This window comes from Vombatus ursinus, unplaced genomic scaffold (genome assembly GCF_900497805.2).
Source record: "Vombatus ursinus unplaced genomic scaffold, bare-nosed wombat genome assembly UNPS02004596.1, whole genome shotgun sequence".
NCBI classification, from domain to species: Eukaryota; Metazoa; Chordata; class Mammalia; order Diprotodontia; family Vombatidae; genus Vombatus; species Vombatus ursinus.
The window spans coordinates 2,391,925-2,411,387 of NW_020944374.1; the positions used below are offsets into that span (position 1 = coordinate 2,391,925).

At 38.0% G+C, this 19,463-nt stretch overlaps 2 protein-coding genes across 2 annotated transcripts in view; one reads left to right on the plus strand and one right to left on the minus strand.

Annotated features, from left to right (window-relative positions):
- The window catches only part of SH2D1A (SH2 domain containing 1A), a 40,824-nt gene extending 40,475 nt beyond the window's left edge, over positions 1-349 (plus strand). Inside the window, exon 5 of the mRNA XM_027838580.1 lies at positions 206-349. Coding sequence (XP_027694381.1) covers positions 206-246 — 41 coding nt within the window. The 3' untranslated portion in view covers positions 247-349. The remainder of the gene's footprint in view (positions 1-205) is intronic.
- Positions 350-10,103: 9,754 nt separating this feature from the next.
- TENM1 (teneurin transmembrane protein 1) overlaps positions 10,104-19,463 on the minus strand; it is a 540,368-nt gene continuing 531,008 nt past the window's right edge. Inside the window, exons 27-30 of the mRNA XM_027838584.1 lie at positions 17,526-17,913; positions 14,325-15,545; positions 13,546-13,688; positions 10,104-12,915 (exon numbers count right to left, since the gene is read on the minus strand). Of these exons, the coding sequence (XP_027694385.1) occupies positions 12,157-12,915; positions 13,546-13,688; positions 14,325-15,545; positions 17,526-17,913 (2,511 nt within the window). The 3' untranslated portion in view covers positions 10,104-12,156. The remainder of the gene's footprint in view (positions 12,916-13,545; positions 13,689-14,324; positions 15,546-17,525; positions 17,914-19,463) is intronic.

Here is a 19,463-nt window from a genome sequence, read left to right on the forward strand (position 1 = left end):
AATTTATGAATTTGCTACCTGATCTTTTCAGTTGTATTCCGTAACTTATAACTGAGTTAAATTTAAGTACTATTTATTTGAAGTAAGGGAGGTATCTCCATATATGGTGTGAATAATTGGAAATTCCATTACTGGAGGTTTTAAAAAATATTTTTTAATGGTTTTAAAGCTTATTTCTAAGATTTTTGTGATTATTTTCCTTTAGGGAGAAGAGAAGACCCTGATGTCTACATGAAAGCACCATGAAAACACATTTATTTCAGATAATTTAAATAGGCCTTTAGGTGTTTTCTCTTGTATATAACCCCACAACTTTGTATATTGTAGATAAAATTAAGTGATGAACAAATTCATTTTTGAAAATATCATTCTTGTAATGGAAGCTTCTAGCCTGATGTTAAAATGTCCATGGCCTTTTCATGTAATCTGGAATTTTAAAATGAGAATTGGGAGAAAAAATACATGTACAAATAGGAAATGTTTGGTTTTAAACCAAGTGTGATGATTGGAAGCATAGTGGACAGATTTTTTTTTTTTTAATGTCAGTAAGGCTTTCTTTTTGCTAAACAATAAAAAATCCTTCAAGTCAAAATGAACTTTTTAGTGAAGTATTTTTGGGATTCACTGATTTTTTTTTTCAAATTATATTACTTGACTTTTTTGAAAGCCCAGGCATTACCTATTCTGTTCTGCACAGCAAATTTGGCACTTTTGATTAAATGTGGTAGTATTTCATCTTTTTTGTTTCATTCTGAAAATAATCTTGAGCATTATTCCTAAGTTGGTCAGTTAATCCTGTGAATCAATCTTGGGTAAGAAATTACAGAAGTTAAAATATGTCCATGTTGCTATTTGACTAAAGGATTTGTAATTATATGGATTTTTCTTGCCTTGCTTTGGGCCACATTCTCCCCTACTGGACTTACTGCTACCACATGAAAACTCCTTTTATTATTAATGGCAACTCTAAATTTGGAAAACAAACAAACAAACAAACAAACAACGACAACTGTTGCTGGGGCAGTTGGCTTCTTCAGTGCTTTTGTTGTTACTTCTGAATTTCTGATATAAAATGAGTAACTTGTTTGTAAGTAGCTCCATTTGTATTCTTAGTATTTTATTTATATGCCCAATCTATATTGATGGAAAGTTTATTAATTATTGTCTGAATTCATTTTAAAGTGTATATTCCTGAAACCGAGTCAGATTTACATTTTGCAGTGGTTTTTGATCTTGGCATGTTAAATTGGTCTGGAGGGCCAAAAAAGTTAACGTCCTCAGAGATTGCTTTACATAACCCTTAGAAGACTTTATTTAAATACGAACATTTTATTGTATTTTCTAATTATTTGTAGCTTTGTTGTTTCATGGGTTGACGAGGCCAAAGAATTCTTCACCAAGTGATCAGCACTGGTGATGAGCCTATCTATAGTGTTCTTAGAAAGCAGACCTAGTATGTTTCCAGGGCCATGCTCGAAGCGTTTCCAGCATGGAAGAAGCTGCCAGAGGTTTTTTGGCTGCTGTTTTCTGCTTTTGAGAATCCACAGTCATCTTTGCATCCCAGCTGAAGAATCAGAGTAAGACTTAATGGACACAGCTGCTGAAGAATTAAAGTGGCTGTTTACAGGATGCGGAGAAGTACATGGTGGATGTAAGTAAGTAGGCTGCAACAACATGTTTCAGTTAGAGAACTGTGCACGTGAACGAGTGTACTTATCGCCAGAGAAATGTATGATTAGAAAAGGAGGTTGGTAGGTTTTATAGAGAGATCATGGATGGGTTGTGATCTGTACCTTTGGGCCAAGTACTTGCCTCAGTGAGATCACAGACCCCTTCATCCCTGGTTAAAGGCTGAAGAACCATTTGCTTGGTGAGTTGTGCAGGGACTCTGGTGGAGGTATAGGTAGAACATAATGGGGCACTAAGGGGCCTTCCAACTCAGAGACTGAAAAGCTGCATTTCTTTATTTGTTTTAACAAATGCCCCTTTATTCAGTAGAGAAGAGTAAAGTAAAATACCTAAATGAGGCATTGCTGAAAGCTTTCTTAATTTTATTAGACTGATCCAACCATTCCTTGAAAAAGATTTTGCTGCTCTCAGACTTCAGCAAATGTATTCGTCTTCATTTCATTGGCCGGACTCTTATTCATGAAATTTCTTTAGCATCTATTTATCGTTACTAACATACTTGCTACTTCCCAGAAGTTAATCGTTTTTTACTTTTGTAGAAACTTCATATCTTTGCCCTATTACAAATATTGCTAATGTTAGACTAGACTTGTAAAATGCTGACTCAAGGCAAAATGATCATCTCTTACCTTCATTGGTTTAAAAGTGCTTTTACATATATATTATTTCATTTGATCCTCACAACTACTTTTTTGCTATTATCTCTTTTTTCCTTTGGACGAGGAAACAGGCTGCAAGGTTGTAGGGCCACACAGTTTGTAAGCCAGAGAGCCAGACTTCAGAGCTGTGTCTTCTGGCCTTTCTGGGCGGAAAAATCCCCAATTAGTAAATCCAGGAGGAACATGACAGCTTAATGAATACTTGTTCATTTCCTTTGAAGTTTGTACTTAATAGAGAAGGCCTTTGGCAGGTGATAAGGTTAGTAAAGAGTAAACTTAGATAATTGTCTTTGTCACAGGTTGGGACTTAATACTGTTTGCAGTGGTGTGTGAATAAGGCTTAGAGTGAAAGCTGTCGTCTTTGGGTGTAAATGAAAGGAAACCTTTAAGGAACTTCATTGGTAGAGATGGTGGAAGACAAATAAGGTGAGTAACGACTTAAAAACTCCTTAATGTTTAAACATGCATTTAATGTACTTCATTATTATGCAACAAAATCCAACTTTGTGTACATTAGGGTCAACAATGCCCATTCTGCCCACTGGTATGATATGTGTCTCTTATGACCACCACTGTTTATACCTGCCATTCTTGTAAAGCATATAAATAGAGAATAGAAGGTGGTGTTGAATTATTTTATTTAGCCATTTTCTCTGTTATATACTATTAGGCTCAAGCTGTCGTAAGCAGTCAGATTTTTATTTGGTCTCTTGATGCTAAATGCAGTATGTTTACATAGAAAAAGATGAGAAAACATCCTGGTCAACAATTGGTATATGTCTTGTGGTGTGAGGACTGGTATAGAGGCAATACATGTGTTTCATTTCAAGATGACGTGATAGAGGGGGCACTCAGAAGACCTGGATTTTAGTCCTGGCTCTGCCACTCATTAACCTTCTGTGGGCCAGTTTCCTCATTTGTCAAAAGAAGATAATGCTTCTACCTTACAGGATCATTGTGGAGGCTCAGATGACACGAGAACTTGACTAATATAAGATGGTATTCTGTACTTGTTACTTGTTGATCTCATGTTGGATTTGAGGTATGCTATTAGACGACAGTAGAACCATAGTATAATACAGTCCAGCAAGGGTTAACGTTTCCTTAGAGAATACTTCCAGAAAAAGATCTTACAGCTTAAACAATGCTTAGAAGATTGTTTGGCTTTATGTTGTGCATTTTGTGTCTCCAGTTACTAAGTACCTTTGCACTACTTAGTCCTGGGTATTTTTCTAGAGGGGGAAAGTGGTACTGGTTTGGGACTTCCAGAGTTTTAGTAAAGGTTTGTTTGTTGGAAAGTAACTGAGATAACTTTGCCAGGTGACAGTAAAATAAGTAAAAACTTATTTTTGATTCACTTTAAAAAAAAATTAAACCTGGTAATTTATCCAGGGCTTTACTTAGCCCTAATCTCTATAGCATCTCTTGAGTGTCTACCTTCCTCTCTAGTTATGCTGCCCCCACTGTCATATGGCCCTCATTTCTACCTGTTGGCACTATTTAAAAATGTTTTATTGATGCTTTTTTATTCATGTCTGTTATTATCCACTAATCCTGTCCTCCCTTCCACATTCTGAGAAAAGCCTTCCTTTGTAACAATGTGTAGTCAAGCAAAACAAATGAACACATTGGCTTTGTCTCATTCTGGACCTCTCTGATAAGAGGTGACTGGTGTGTTTCATCATCAGTCTTTTGAAGTTGTGATTGGTTGCCGCCTTGGCCAGAATTCTGAGGTCTTTCAAAGTCCCCCCCCCCATATTTTTATTGTTGCCACCATGTAAATTGTTCAGGTTTTGTTCACTTCACTTTGCATTGGTTCATGCAAGTCCTTCTGTATTTCTCTAAATTTATCATATTTGCAGTGTCTCAAGATCAAGTAAATTTCCATTACATTCATATACCACAGTTTATTCAGCCATTTTCCAACTGATGAACACCTGTTTTGTTTCTAGTTTGTTGATCCAAAAAAAGTGCTGTCCTAAATAGTTTATATCTGTAATCTCCTTGGAGTTTATCCCTAATAGTAGTATTATGTATGTACATTTCAGTGACATTTTGGGTAGAGTTTCAAACGTTTTTCTGGAATAGTTGCACCAGTTTACAGCTCTACCAACAGTAGTACATTACTGTGTCTGTCTTCCAACAACAGCTGTTTTCTTTTCATCATTTTTGCTGATCTGATGGATGTCAGGGTGGAACCTCAGAAAATGTTGTATTTTGTCTTCTATTTCTAGTGATTTGGAACATTTAAAAAAATATGGTTATTGATTGTTTACATTTCTTAATTTGAAAAATACATTTCTGTTATATTTTGCCCACTTCTCTATTGGGCAATGGCTTTTATTCTTAGATATTTGTATCACTTCTTTATGTGTCCTGGATATTAGACCTTTGTCAGAAAAAAATTGTTGTAAAGATTTTTCCCACTTTTTTGTCCTCTTATTCTAACTATATTTATTTTGCTTGTGCGATAGCTTTTCAATGGTGTGAAAACAAAATTGTCCTTTGATCTTTTATGGTCTCTGTCCCTTGTTTAAGTAAGAATTCTTCTTTCTGCCTGTATCATTGCAATAGCAATCCACCAACAAATTCTCCGTTCTCTCTCCTCTCGGATCCATATGGTTTCTAGAATAATTTTTTTTTGTGCACATATATCTGTTCATGTCACTCCTCTGCTCAGAAATCTTCATTGGCTCCCAAATTGTCTGACAAGTAAAGTTCAAACTCCTTTGCTTGGCATTTGAAGCCCTCCAGAATCCATCACTCCCCTGCCTTTCTGCCCTTCACAGTCTTCCTCTCCATTCATACTCTGTGCTCCTACCAAATTGAATTTCCTCTGTGACTGAAGACATACCTTGCCCTTTGTTGCCTGAGTATCTTTGCTCAGAATTCCTTATCCTTGGAATGTCCTCCCTTGGCTTCTTTGCATGTTGTATTTACATTCAGCAAACATTTAATAATTCTAGCTGGCTCTTATGGTATAACACAAATGCTACTTCTTCCATGATACCGTTTCTGACTCCCCAGTCAGTAACGACTTCTGTTTTGTTTTGGACCTCCCTCATGCACTTGTCATATAACATTTAGTAGTTTAGCTCTTTGCGTTTGTGGCTTCTATGAATTTAATGAGGGCAAGGAGCTTGTGTTGTCTAAATTTTGTATATCCCTTAGTGCTCAGTACAGGGCCCTGCATACACAAGCCCTTGCCTTCAAGGAATTTACATACTAATGGAGGAAGAAAAGCATTCCAGACCTGGGAGACAACTGTGAAAGGCACAGCGGGGGCTTATGGAGTGTTGTGTGTGAGGAAGAGTATGGTATGGAGGGGAATGATGTGTAAAAAGACTGGAAAGGTTGGAAGGGTGCCAGGTTTTGAAGGGCTTTAAAAGAGGAGTTTATATCTGATCCTAGAGGCAATAGGGAGCCATTGGAATTTGAGTAAGAGGGCTTGATGTGGTCAGCCCTATGCTTTAGCAAAATCACTTTGGTAGCTGAATGAAGGCTGGAGTGGAGTAAGGAGTGACTTGACACAAGGAGACCATTTAGGAGGTGATGGCAATAGCGTTGGCATGAGGTGTTGAGGGCCTGACTGAGAGCATTGGCCATGTGAGTAGAGAAAAGGGGTCTTGTCGGTGAGAAATATCATGAAAGTAGAAATGACAAGATTGGGGAACTGATAGTATCTGCAGAGTGAGTGAAGGCTTGAGGATGACACTGAGATCACAAACCGGGGGGGTACCCCTGACAAGGATATGGAAGATTGGAAGAGGGGTGAATTAATAAATGTTTGTTGAATGGATGCACAGGACTCAAAACACAGAATCGGTTTAATGGTAATGGTATTTGCATTTTTGTTTTGCGTAGCTCATTATGTAAAAGGCAGAAATACAGCTTGAAAATGAAAATGTTACGGTACTTTTGAGACCTCACAGCCTTTCCTCTTTGGGGAAGGATACCTTACGTTATTAGTGACAATGCCAATTAATTTAGGTATGGAAAGCAATCATTTCTGATGAAATTTATGATTTCTGAGGGAATTAAAAAATGAATCCCCTCTCCAACTTTAATTATTAAGGTTGCATTTCCATTTTGAGCTTATTGTGGTATATATGGTGTGAGATCCTGGTGTAAACCTAATAATATTTGAAGAATTGTTTTCTGGTTTTCTCAGTATTTTGTATTATTGCATTTATAATTATATAAGTTTAGACCTAGTGTGTCTTTGTAGGCGGCTTCCCAGATATTTTTGTACTTTAAAGTTATTTTGAATGAGATTTCTCTCTTTTTTCTAGCTGTTTTTAATTACTATGTGGAAATATGATTGTGCGATGCTTTCTGAGTAAACAATCACGACGTCTGAAAATTGGTGTAATTTTATCTTTGTTACTAGCCTTTCTAGAACTAGTTTGCTTTGTTTATCCTTGTATTTATAGGTAGGCCTTCCAGTATTTCTTCACTGAAGAGACCTATACATACTAAGAATTGTCCTAGCCTAACTTGGGGGGGGGCCTTACCATAAACAAGTACTAGATTTTTCAAGACTTTTTCTGCCTTTGCTTCTGATGTGGAGTTTAGCATCTGTTTATTTTAATATGTGGGAGATACTGGTATATTGTTATGATAAATGTAACTCTTTCTTACTTGTTTTTCATATAGTGGGGGTTACTAATTTTTTTTGGCATCATGTACCCCTTTGTCATTCTGGTAAAGCCTATGGACCCTCTCTTGAGTATCATATTTTTAAATAGTTGAAGGAAATGGTAAATTAGTTGGAGAGATTAGTGAAAATAAAGATGTAATTTTTTTCCACCCAAATTCACAGATCCTCAGGAAAAAAAAATCTCCTCTACTTAATATTTTCTTTGTTGTACTATGTGTTTTAAAGTGGAAAAAAAAATCTATTCTTTTATTAAAGTGATTTCATTGGAGTTTGTAACATAAATTAAGCCATAGGATAGTTGGCCATCAGGAGTTGCTGGGGCAGTATTGACATCAAGGTGACTGTCCAGGTTATAGAGTTAGCATTTATCTTTTTGTTGTCACGTGCACTTTTTTTTACATTGATGCAGAGAGCACAACTTCTGTGTAACTTAATCTTGGAGAGTTGCTGTGGCCAGATAGATGCAAGAAGCCTTTTGAAATCCCTACCTGGCAGTGCAGGGTGAGGCTAGTGGAGTGAAATGGCAGACACTTAGGTTCCTTCATCATTTCAATTTCTCTTGCCCTCCTTTGCTCAGGACTTATTATAGAAAGTGAAGCACTTACTAGACTTCACCTATATTCAGCTGCAGTGACACTTAGGATGGGTTTATTGTTTGTCTACTGGTGAGAAGCCACTTTTCTTTATAGGACCAGGCTAATTTGGGCCGGTAGGACACTGTGGAAATAAAGCAGGACACAATGTTGTGATTGCAGTTTTATTTTTTACAAATGAAATATTCAAAGTACTTCTTTCAAATATCGACACATAATATTAACTTTAAATATTTACAGCATGTTGTTGTGATGCTCTTGTAGAAAAACGCATGCTTCTGGCTTAAAAACCAGAGCAAAATGCAAAAGACCATTTAACTGTAGCCATACAACAACCATGAACCTGTACAGTATCCAGTCACTTTTCAGCACAGGAGTTAGAGCAGGAATACAAAATCGGAAGCTAGCGTTTCCTAGCAACAATGGCTTAGGCCATGAGAACACAATTTTCAGTATGATTAGAACCTCTAACTGTTATATTGAAACTGAAAATCTTGGCATACACTGTAAACAGCTTTACTTTTCATGAGAAAGTAAGCAGCTAAAAAGAATATTTTTGTGACATAAAGGCTATGCTTCACTTTCTCACTGATACTTTTGCCAGAAGAATATTAAGATTTAGACATTGTCATGGTTCATACAAGTAAAATATTTTTTCAAGGACACAATCTGATATACTAACATTTACTTAAGAGGTTAAAATCCACCACTAACTCTAAGGAAAGATTTTAAACTGCCAAACACATTTTCTTTGACAAATAATGTAAGATGACAATTGCCAAGACAAACTCCACAGCAAGTTGAACTCTAAGTATTTTCAATTACTGTTTAGGAAGTTATTTCCCTTTATATATAGTTGTAGACTTTGGTCCTAAATAGCTTTTGTATGAAGGACACTCTGAAATAAGTCACTGTTGTGTGGTTGAATTTTCTCTCCCCCCCCCCCCCCCCCCACAGAACCTTATAGTAGGTGCTGTCAAAGAGCGGTCTGAGATCTGAAGTTCTAGACAGGTCAGCTAGATTGGCGTGAATTTCTCCAAATAAACAAAGAGTGTTTTCCATTCAGTCTGTAGGCTTCTGTTTTTCACAAACTAAGACATACTCTCAAACGTTTCTTCTCTCAATGCCTGGTTTCTGCACCATGGCTATTTATCAGCAAACACCATCATTATGCTTGCCATGATATATGAATGCATCTTTGCAAGTACAAACCACTTTGCCCTGACCATTTCTGAGGTGGTGTTACAGTGAGTGTCTGGGCTGGCCAGGAAAATTTTTTTTTAAAGCAGCATAGAATGCAGATCATGAAATGCTGGAAAATGTGTATGAATAATGATAAAAAGAGAAGGCATTTAAAAAAAATCAGTAAGTTAGTTTCATATCTGTCCATCTAAGCACTTAGCATACCAAATTATGCACTGAGTTTTTGTACACTTGTTTATGTATGTTGTGTAGGTTATATATTTTTAATATAGTGAATATATATGTATATATATATATTTATATATAGTCTAGATCTGCTAGATAAATTGGCAGTAAAGGAAAGTTATTTTACATACTGTTTTGTGTAGAAGGGTTAAAAGAAGACATTTACCTAGCTTAGCATGGTAGATGGTTTTTTTTCAAGGTAATGTGTACATTAAAGTTTTAGTCTCATTTTTTGTAGGAGTCATGCTGCTGCTAATCCACAGTCATTAGATTAGCAACATAAAAATAATTATCTAGATGCCTGTTAAAGTTGCACTTTGATGCTCATTTGGATCTCTAAAAATGTTTAGTGCAAAAAAAATATTTTTAAAGGAAAAATAAAATTGGTCTGGCTGGCAAAAATAAACATGGAGAAGAAGTATTTGCTCCCTGCCTCCATCTCAGACTGTTTCTTTCCAGATCCAGTCTCTCACAGTAGCTTAGTTGCATGGTGCTTCGCTTTGTAGCTTCAGCCTCCCATGTCTCGTGAGTAATTTGTGTAATGCTTCCACTTTCATTAGGAAATGCGATGAAATTCTTTCAAATTTCAGAAGAATGTTCAATGAAGGCAGGCACTCTCTGCCTTTTCCATTGAATAGGAGCTGTATATGTTAAATGCATCTCTTTGAATTACTACCCAATGAATGCTAACCTCTTGGGGTAATAAAGAGAAAAGTGGTATTTCAAGGCAGTATTAAAACCATAGCTGTAAGTAATAGAAAGTGCATTTCTTGAATATAATACAAATAGAACTTTAAGAAACTAAAGGCACAAGCTAACTAAATATGTATTACAAACTAGAAATGCACAGTTCAAGGTAATTACTATTAAGTAAAAGCTTCAAATATTTGTTTCTAATGGATATTTAAAGCAGTTTGATACATCAGTGAATTGCAAAAAAGTATAATTGCTTAAAATATAAGTAAAATAGACTCTAATATCGACATTTGGATCAGTGATAAAATACATCACATTTATGAATGCACTTGCTATAACAGTTCATAAATTATCTTTTGTTTGTTTGTTTTGAAAGAACATCAGAGCCTCTACAAACTGAAGGTCCATTTTTAGGCTGGTGTGGAAGTATTCAAATGTTCAACAAGTTGGTTTGTTAGAAATGATAGTATTCCATCCTGAAGAAATGCTGTGCCACTAATGTTGGTCTGGATTAGCAGTTTTTCAAGATTATGAGCTTCCAAACAGACACAGATGAGAGAGCAAGAACTCTTCCATTTTGAAGACCTGTGTAAGAATGGAATGGTAATCATTGCCAACCCGAAGGCTTTGGAAAGGAAACATTGGAACACAGCTCTCTCTCTCTCTCTCTCTCTCTCTCTCTCTCTCTCTCTCTCTCTCCTGTCTGTGGACCCTTGCCTTCACTTGGTTCAGTCGGCTCTTCTGAAAACTTAAATGAGATTGTGTAATGTTGGGAAAGATGTTTTTAAAAGAAGGAGGTCAAGGACCACCTGGAGCATGTGGGTAGCAGCTGGAAAGAGTCCAAACTGCAGTTGTACACCCTGAACCCTCTGGGCCTATGAAAGCTCTGAAATTGACTTGGGGGCCACAGTATGGTGCTCTGTCCTTGCAGTTCAGTTCTGTAGCCCCTTGCTCCTTTATGCATCATCTTATAAACTGTTTGTGCATCCACTGGGCACAAAGTGCCCAGCTCACCAAGGGGTTTCTTTTCAAGCAAGAGTTGAAGAAAAAAGTATAGCTGATCTTAACAGCAATCCTGGCTAAATATTTCCAAGTCCAAAGTTTAGCTGAAACCCTTCTTAGAAAATGGTCACTTTCCTAGAAAGGGGAGATGATTAGATAAGTAGGTAGACAGCCAAAATAAACTAAATCAATATTAGATAAATGATTTGTGACTAAAAAATCTGCCCATCCCACCACTTAGTTGAAATATTTGGGCTGGAGAGGCTTCTGAGTTCACTGAGTTATATGTCATAAAGGTGGCTGGGAAATGTTCAATAAATAGCTGAAAAACTTGGAAGCTAAATGTGGAAGTGGGAGCACATAATGTCAACCATTAGGCTGTTTGGTGCCTCTTGGGAGTTTGGCTTGTTAATGCCTTTGGTATAGTAGTTACACCAGAGATGGCAGTTTGTGTAGGTAAGTAAGCACCACGTCTAGTTGTCAGGTCTTAGTTCTCATGCACTCTTCCTAAGTAGTTTTGATACCTTACTACAGATGTTTAAAAATTCATACCCAGTCAGTCTTTAGCAAATTACTTCTGAGTAGAGTACATTAAACCTTTAGTGCAGGAGTAACTAACTCTGCATCATCAGGTGTGATGCCATGACCAAACCCAACAGAGAAATGAGAGATTTCCTAGGCAGGTTAATAAATTAAGAAAGACTGTGTTTATGGCATGCCAATACATCTGGTCAATCTGGTGAAAATTTTAATCCAAACAGACTGTTCTGGAAAGAGTGAGTTGGCCAGATGCTTGGGATCACATAGACACAAGTACCAAGCCCACAGGAAAGTTAAGTAAGTGTTAGACAGCACTTAGTACAACATAGCATTTACTTCCAGGGAGTAAAGGGAAATGTACTCAGAGAGATAGATGGTGGCTGAGGACCTTTTCTTACTGATTTTAAAGTTTTCTATAACAGCTCTGTAAAATGTGAAATGGCTGGCAGTCTTTGGAAATGCAAAGACTTTCAAGAAACTTTTAAGATAGATAGTCTTCAAGTTAGGTTGATCGTTAAATATGAAACAGCATGTCACGATAGATAAATAGAACCTTGGGTTCTTTTTTGTTATCTATTTCAACACACACCCAACGTGACAAATTTAGAGTGGTGTTTTCTGAAAACTTAGTCTTTTTCGTTGTTCGAGCTGTACTTGTGGTATTTTGAATACTGCCACACAAGAACTAAAAATCTTTTCTGTCATTTCTTAAAGAGTTTAAAGAAACCATATTAAAATACCATCTTCTGTCACATTGAAAGGCAGTTGGATATGTTTTTCCTCCATATTTACATATACAGAGTTCTGATCTAGAAAACCAATACAATAAACCATTTTATGTTTTAAAAACAGGCAGTCTTTGGTGATGCAAAGGCAGAGATTTTTTTTGTTACCTCCTGCCTATCTCGCTCTGTCTCATAAAGTGAATATTGTTGGCGCTGTCAGAAAGTTCTAGATACTGCTCAACAGACAAGACAAAATAGCCATCGTAGCCTTGTACCCTCCCAGTGCTCAGAAGCTGCTGTTTCTCTCCCTCTGTCCATGCCCTAATCCCCTCTTCCCCTTCTTGCAACCTCCTCTGTTCCTTTGCCCAGGCCTGAGCAACAGCTCGCTGTCTGGCAATTTCTAAGACGTGGTTCTTTTCCTCTTCTACAGTTGTTCCATACCTAATGTTAAAGCACAGAGTAGCATGCTGGAGCTGTATATCTGCAAAGCGTCTAGTCCTCCCGTTCATCACGGAAGTCATCTGGGACACAGTCACATTGACACCGTTCTCTAAAATCCGCCTCCCTCCTGTGTTACCTATGAGAGCCAAATCTTCCTCCAGAGATCCAAGTTTAATGAAGTAGTGAGTATCCCGTCCGTCGACGGTAAAGTGCAGGTTTTCCAGGTAATGAGCATTGTTGAGGATGGCAGCAATTCGGCGGCTGTCTTCATTGGCCACTCCTATAATGTCAGCAGTCACCATGCCATCCTTGATGGCAAACTTGATACCTTTTCCAAATACAGATGGAATAGCAGCAAACCTGGGATGTTTTCCTCCTTCCAGACACCTTCTGTCACTGTATCTGGGAGCCATGGGAAGTTGGTCCAAGGAAATGAAATTTCTAAGTTGTTTTTTCAACTCGCATTGAATGCCCAGGATAGTCTGGAGAAGAGAAAGCCAAACAAAATATAGCATCATCTTAGGAATCTGTCATCTGATCCAGCCACCTCAGATATTTTCTGTTTCCATTCCCCTCAGAGATGATGAGGGACAGAGACTCCATGGTTTGTTATTATAATGTAGAAGGTGAAGTATTAGTAGCTATATTTACAATTTAAGTTAGTATTTTTCCTAATGTTTTCTATTCACACACTCCTGCTTCCTTTAATCACTGTTTCTGAATTTAAATGGTTTCCCACTTTTGGTATCCTATACCCTTCGGATTAAATCATCTACCAGTTTCTGAGTGCTTTTGTTGGATGTTTGGGTGTTTCTTTATCCCTTTCTCTCAGGGAAGCATCTCCTACTCTCTGTAGTATGCCACAACCACCCTCTAGAGATATTTCAAGGTTTTAGTCAGTTTCTTTTCTTGGGAGGTCCATTTCCTCTTGCACAATCCCATCATGTGCCTTAGTAGAGTAACCATGGCTTTAGCAAATTTATCTCTTGGCACTTACTAGCTGTGTGACTAGGGGCAAGTTACTTCTCTGAAGTCAAGTATCTCTTGGTTTATTCACCAAAGGGGAGTTTTGGAGGCTAGGTTTATTTTTCCAAATGATAATTTTCACAAACCTTTCCAGGATCCCACTCTTGAGTTTTTGTTTGAAGCTGCAGAAGCTCGTAGGTTAACTCCACGCTTTCTATTTCTGGTCTTGGAAATCCAGGCAGCACATTGTGTAACTGGAAACCAAATAGCTCCAACCAACTTCCGATATCTATAAGATATAAATTAAGGACAAACATAAAGAGCACATACTCACTTGACAAACAAAAACAAAATCCTGATACCTCCAAACCTTTCTGATGCCATGGAGTCTTTTAGGAAAGCTAATCTTTTGATTTAAGAGAATTTTAAAAGCACTAGAGAGACTGTAGAAAACCCTGATTTTTCCAAATAAGCTCAACCAGGTGTGGGGAACCTGTGGCCTCGAGGTCACACATGGTCTTCTAAGTCCTTTGACTGAGTCCAAGTTTGGACTCAGTCAAAGGGCCGCACTTGAGGGCCCCGTGTGGTTTTGAGGCCACAGGTTCCCCACCCCTGGTATTTCACTGCCCAGAAACCTGATTGAAGTTATGCAATGTAATCCTGGTTTTTTTCCCCCTTCTTCCCATAAGCTGTGAAAAATGAAAAAACAAACAGAAATAGCAGCTTAAAAGAAAAGAAACAGTCGTAAAATGCAAAAGCATCTGGTTTGCTGTTGACTTGCATGTTTTTTTCTCACCCTAGAAAACTAGGGAAGAGAGCAGATGTACGATAGCTTGTGGGTTCCCTGGCAGGAAGTAGAGGCAGTGAGAGCCTATGAGCAAATACATGACACCAAGTTCTTTGTAGTTTTACATTGTTCAAATACCTGTGGTGTATTTAGTAACATCTTGTATTCTGCCAACGGGATAGTTATTTTCAAATGAGTAGAGGTTGAACGGTTTCGGAAGAGTGTTCAGATGCTTCCATACATGATGATTAGGTGTTGTCCAACGTCCAGCAACAACATCATAATCTCTTTGTCCCAAGTGGACTAATTTTGTAAGGGCATCGTAGAGTCCTCCATGAAAACCAATGACGACCTGAAAGTCTGGATAAGTGTCTTGATAGATATCACCGTAGGGTGTGTACAGTATCTCTTTTATCACCTGTCCTCGGCTACTGAACACAGCCAGTGGGGTTCCTGTATTGTCACAGGCTACATAGTATTCTTCCCCACTGCTTAGCTCCATTGCAATGAGGTGGCCTTGAAGATCATAGTACAGTGAGGTAATCTCTGAGCTTGTGTGATTGTAGAGATGGGTAACTCTAATGGGATTGCCAAGATCTGCATAAAAGAACTGGAGGTGCTGTCCTAGACTGGATTTACTGGCGACCCGTCGCCCAAGCCCGTCGTAGTAGTATTGCACAGTCCAACCAGAAACCTTATTGTAGGCTTTGTGTAGTAGGCCATTGGAATTATAGTCAAATATATCATTTCCCCTCTGTCGTAGAAAGCCATCTTCATCCATCTTATACTGAATTTCTCCTAGCCTAGTGATGCGGTCTCTGAGATCATATCTGAGAGGTGTCAGGCGAGCACTATTTCCATGGCTTAAGAGGTTAATGTTCCCATTCAGGTCATAACTGTAACGCCACTGGGTTTTATCATTCACAGAGACAGTTTGAAGCTGACCATCAGCATCATATTCATAAAAGTACCTTGTTATATTGGCTTCTACTCCTACTCTTATATCACATATTACCATGCGGCCCATAGTATCATATTGAATGGTCATCCAATAGGCAATTGCCTTCAGGATTTCATACTGCACTTCAATCACTTGTCCATTGGCACTGAAGATCTTGGTGTGTTTCATGACTGTAGTGGTGATGACTTGGTTTAAGTCATAATTGATCACACTGAATTTTCCAAACTGCTCTGTCCTCCCAGAAACGTCAACATAACGGTATAGATCTATCGGCAAAGGAGTCTCATTGATTACAGCTTGCATGCTGGTGACCCGAAAGTTGTTATAACTATAGTCAAATCGTGCATTCACAAGGCCTTCTTCACTGAATCTGAAAATCTGTCGGCCAATAAGAGGACCTGCATAGAAACAAAAGCAAAATCACGTTGATTATGAAGTTAGGTGACATGTGTTGCTGAAAATTAAGACAAGTCTACTTTAGTTTTAAGTAAACTTTAGTTCTTTTTTCATTTTAATGCTTTCTGAAAATTTTTTGTGGTGAGGCAATTGGGGTTAACTTGCCCAGAATCACACAGCTAGTGAATATTATGTGTCTGAGGCCGGATTTGAACTCAGGTCCTCCACCACCTAGCTGCCCCTTTCTAAAATAGTTTGATATCTGGAAATACATAGCCTGAAGAATATAACAGTACTTTCTCTAGTGTTCTCTGTAAAGTACTGAACAAGACCATTTTATAAAGATATTCTTATACTATATATATATATATATAATATATATGTATATATATATGTGTATATATATGTGTATATATATATATGTATATATATATATATACACACACACACACACACACACACACACACATATATATTATCTACTTGGTTATCTGGGACAACAAAAATCAGGCAAATGTAGACTCACAACCACTGAGGAAAACCAGATTTCTTTTATGATGAAATGTTGAGGGCCAGTTTCTTGATTTGGCCATTTGTGTATTCACAGCTAAGCCACAAAGGGGTAGATTGATATAGAATAATAAGCTGGGAACTGAGCTTACACTTTTAATGCCGACTTGTATTTTTTTGGAGCCATTTGGGTCCCTACAAATAGGGATGTGTGTGTAGTTTGACTAAGTTGAATAACTATAGAGGCTGGGACCTCTAGGAATCTCAGTCTTTCTTATCTCCACATTGCTAACATCAAGGGCTCTTATTATCTCACACACATAGCCAGTGCAAATATTCTGTCTCTACTCTCTCCCTCATCCAATCCTATAATGCACAGCTAGGATCATGGTGCTTCTGTGAAATTCTGTGGTGCTTCCACAAAGCTTGGTTTACTACAAAGGACTACGGACAGAGTATTATTCCAAACTGGAGGAAGCTAAGGGGGTTGGGAAAATTTTCTTTCTCATTTGAAACCTTGCCTTCTTCAGAACAACGGGAAGTGCTTATGTTACTTGCTAACTAACTTGCTATAATCAATTATTAGAAATAAATATTTTACTTCTTAGATCATTCCGACAATCTCTCCCCCTCCCTCTACAGTTGCTGAGCCTCTGTGATTCCACCTTGTACAATAATCATTAATCTGGCTTAAGACCCTCGTTTGATTTTTTTTTCCTTCTAAGAATGCAAAAATGTTTACATTGTAAAAATATCATACAGTTGAATGCAAAGCAATTCCTCTTTGTGCTAAGTGTGCTCTCCTGTATGGCCATAAGTAATAAAGCTATACCTTGATTAAGCTGAACATTTCCTGCTCTGAGTTAATTCTGCAATACTTTTTTGCTTTAGAACCTTCCACGGTTCCTCATTACCTGCCAAATTAAGTACTGACTCCTTAAACTGGCATTCAAGGTCCTCTAAATATGGTTCCAACCTACCATTTCAGCCATCGCTAAAATATATGGCTGAAGTCTAAGAAAGAACTAACTAAAATTGATTCCTTTTATGTCCTCTCTCTATTTCAACCTTATTACAACATATCCTATCTATCTTTCTGACTCTCTTCTCTAAACCTGAAATACCCTCCCTACTATCTTTATCTATTGAAATACAATCATCCTTTAAGATCTAGCTCAAATATCACCTCCTCCGTGATGTGGTAAGTGATTTATCCCTCCTATAAACTCCCATAGCACCTTGTTTGTACTTCTCACAGACACTCAACTGTAATTCAGAATGAAACGTCTTGTATCTATCTCTTCTACTAGACTGCAAGCTTCTCTGGGTCAGGGAGTTTTTTTTTTTTTTTTTTCTTTTTTTAGATCTAGGTATCTCACACAAAGTCTTGTACTTCATAGTGAGTATTCTTTAAATGTTTGAATGAATACTGGTGTAATTAAAAAAAAAACCTTGGAAACTTCATAACAAACCTGTTTGTCTGTATCTGATTGTACAAATAAATCCATCATGCATCAGATGTATTGTCTTAATCACTCCTGAGGACTCTTCATATGTAAATGTGACTTGCGTGGTATCATAGAGAATCTCAGACAGTCTAGACTGTTTAGTGTACTTGTAGAGAACTCTGCGCCCTGTCCCAAGGTAAAGTGTCTGCAGGAGTCTTCCATCTCTGGTAAAATCCTGGATAAAAGAAGTGCTACTGTCTGGAGGAGTGTAGATATTCCGATAGTAACCCACTGAAAGCATGGTTTGTAAGCCGTGGCGCACCATGCTGGGCATGGTCACGGAAAGGAGGCAGTCAGACTGGTCGTATTCAAAGATATAGCGTCTCTGGCTATGTAAAAGGAGCATCACAGACTGAAAAAAAGCAATTGACACAAAACAGAATCTTTTGACATTTGAGTTACAGGCATGGTTTTTAGAAAATCATGTTCATACATATCAACCTATTCCTTAAATTCCACATAATAGAACTGTTTGTTGGTGTTCTTGAAAAGTACATAAAAAATCAAAATTTTGCAAACTGAGTTCTATTCTTAGTACATTAGGAGAACTTGTTTCTTCTCCTGTGGATAACTCTCTCCAAGTGGATCTATGTTACAAGGAGAGATTTTTGTTTAACTTTATTTCTTCAAGTGGGACCAAAGAAAGCTGTGCTGAACTGGCCCTTATACCCAGAGAGAGATGATTGATTGATAATCCACAAACGGTAACACCAACCCAGACAAGCAGCTGGGTTCAAATCTTCCTCCTGACATTACTGTTGTGACTTTGGGCATGGCACTTAAACCTCCTGAGCCTCAGTTTCCTCAGCTGAAAATGAAAGAGTTGGACTAAATAATAACATGTCTCCGAGGCTCATTCCTGCTTGAGATCTAGAATCTTATGAGAAAAAATAAATCAAGTATATACATATACATAAAGACATGAAGTCTGTGGCAGGGAAGGCCTGCCTCTGGGTTCAGCTGTTGAGAAAGTACTCATTCAATATGAGCTGATGTCTTTTTGATGTGGGAGGTGAAAGTACTCTGTCTCCTACTATACCTCCCTCATCTGCCAATCAACCAATAGAATCTGGAACAAGTCAAGGTCAACATGCTATATCTTGAACTTAAGTCAAAGATGGTTTGATGGGTAAAGTTCATAAAGATGTTTTGTCTACAAGGTGGTTTCTTATGTTTCTTTTATGTTGCTTTCCTACCTGGAAAGCCTGCTTTACTATTCTACCCCTATTCAAATCCTGTCTATCTTCAAAAGCTCAGCTCAAACACTAAATGAAGAGTTGACTGACCACCATGGAGAGGTAGCAGAGGGCTATTAAGCCACGAGATCTGGGGTTCACAGGCCACTTAGTAGCCATAGTAACATTTCTGTAGTGCTTTATGGTTTGTAAAGCACGTGTTCCCTCACGTGATTGCACAAGGACCCTATGAGGTAGGTGCTATTATCCCCTTTTTCAGGTGAGGAGAGTGACTTGCCCAGGATGGCAAAACCAGTAAATGTCTGAGGCAGCATTTGAACTCGGGTCTTCCTGACTTCCAAGGCTCCATCACTGAGCTGCCTCCCTCACGTACGGGATCTTGCCCTCTTCTCTGCACCCCTGGCCATGTTTGGGCCATACTACTTCTTTGGCATTTACTCTGTACGATTATCTTATTTCCTCCTCTAGCTTATGAACTTCTGGAGAGCAGGAACCCCCAAGGTGCTGCAGGTACTCCAGAAGTATGTTCACTACCATGGCTTCTTTTACTTTTCAGATGCAATTTTGACACTTAAGCCTAAAAGTCAGTGGGGAAAATGAGCAATTTGCCACTGAGCTCAAGTTTTCCTGCTGGTGTGAAAGAAAATCTTAAAGGAGGAAAGGCCACACTTGGTATGATGTACAATGTGCATCTGCAAGGGAGTTG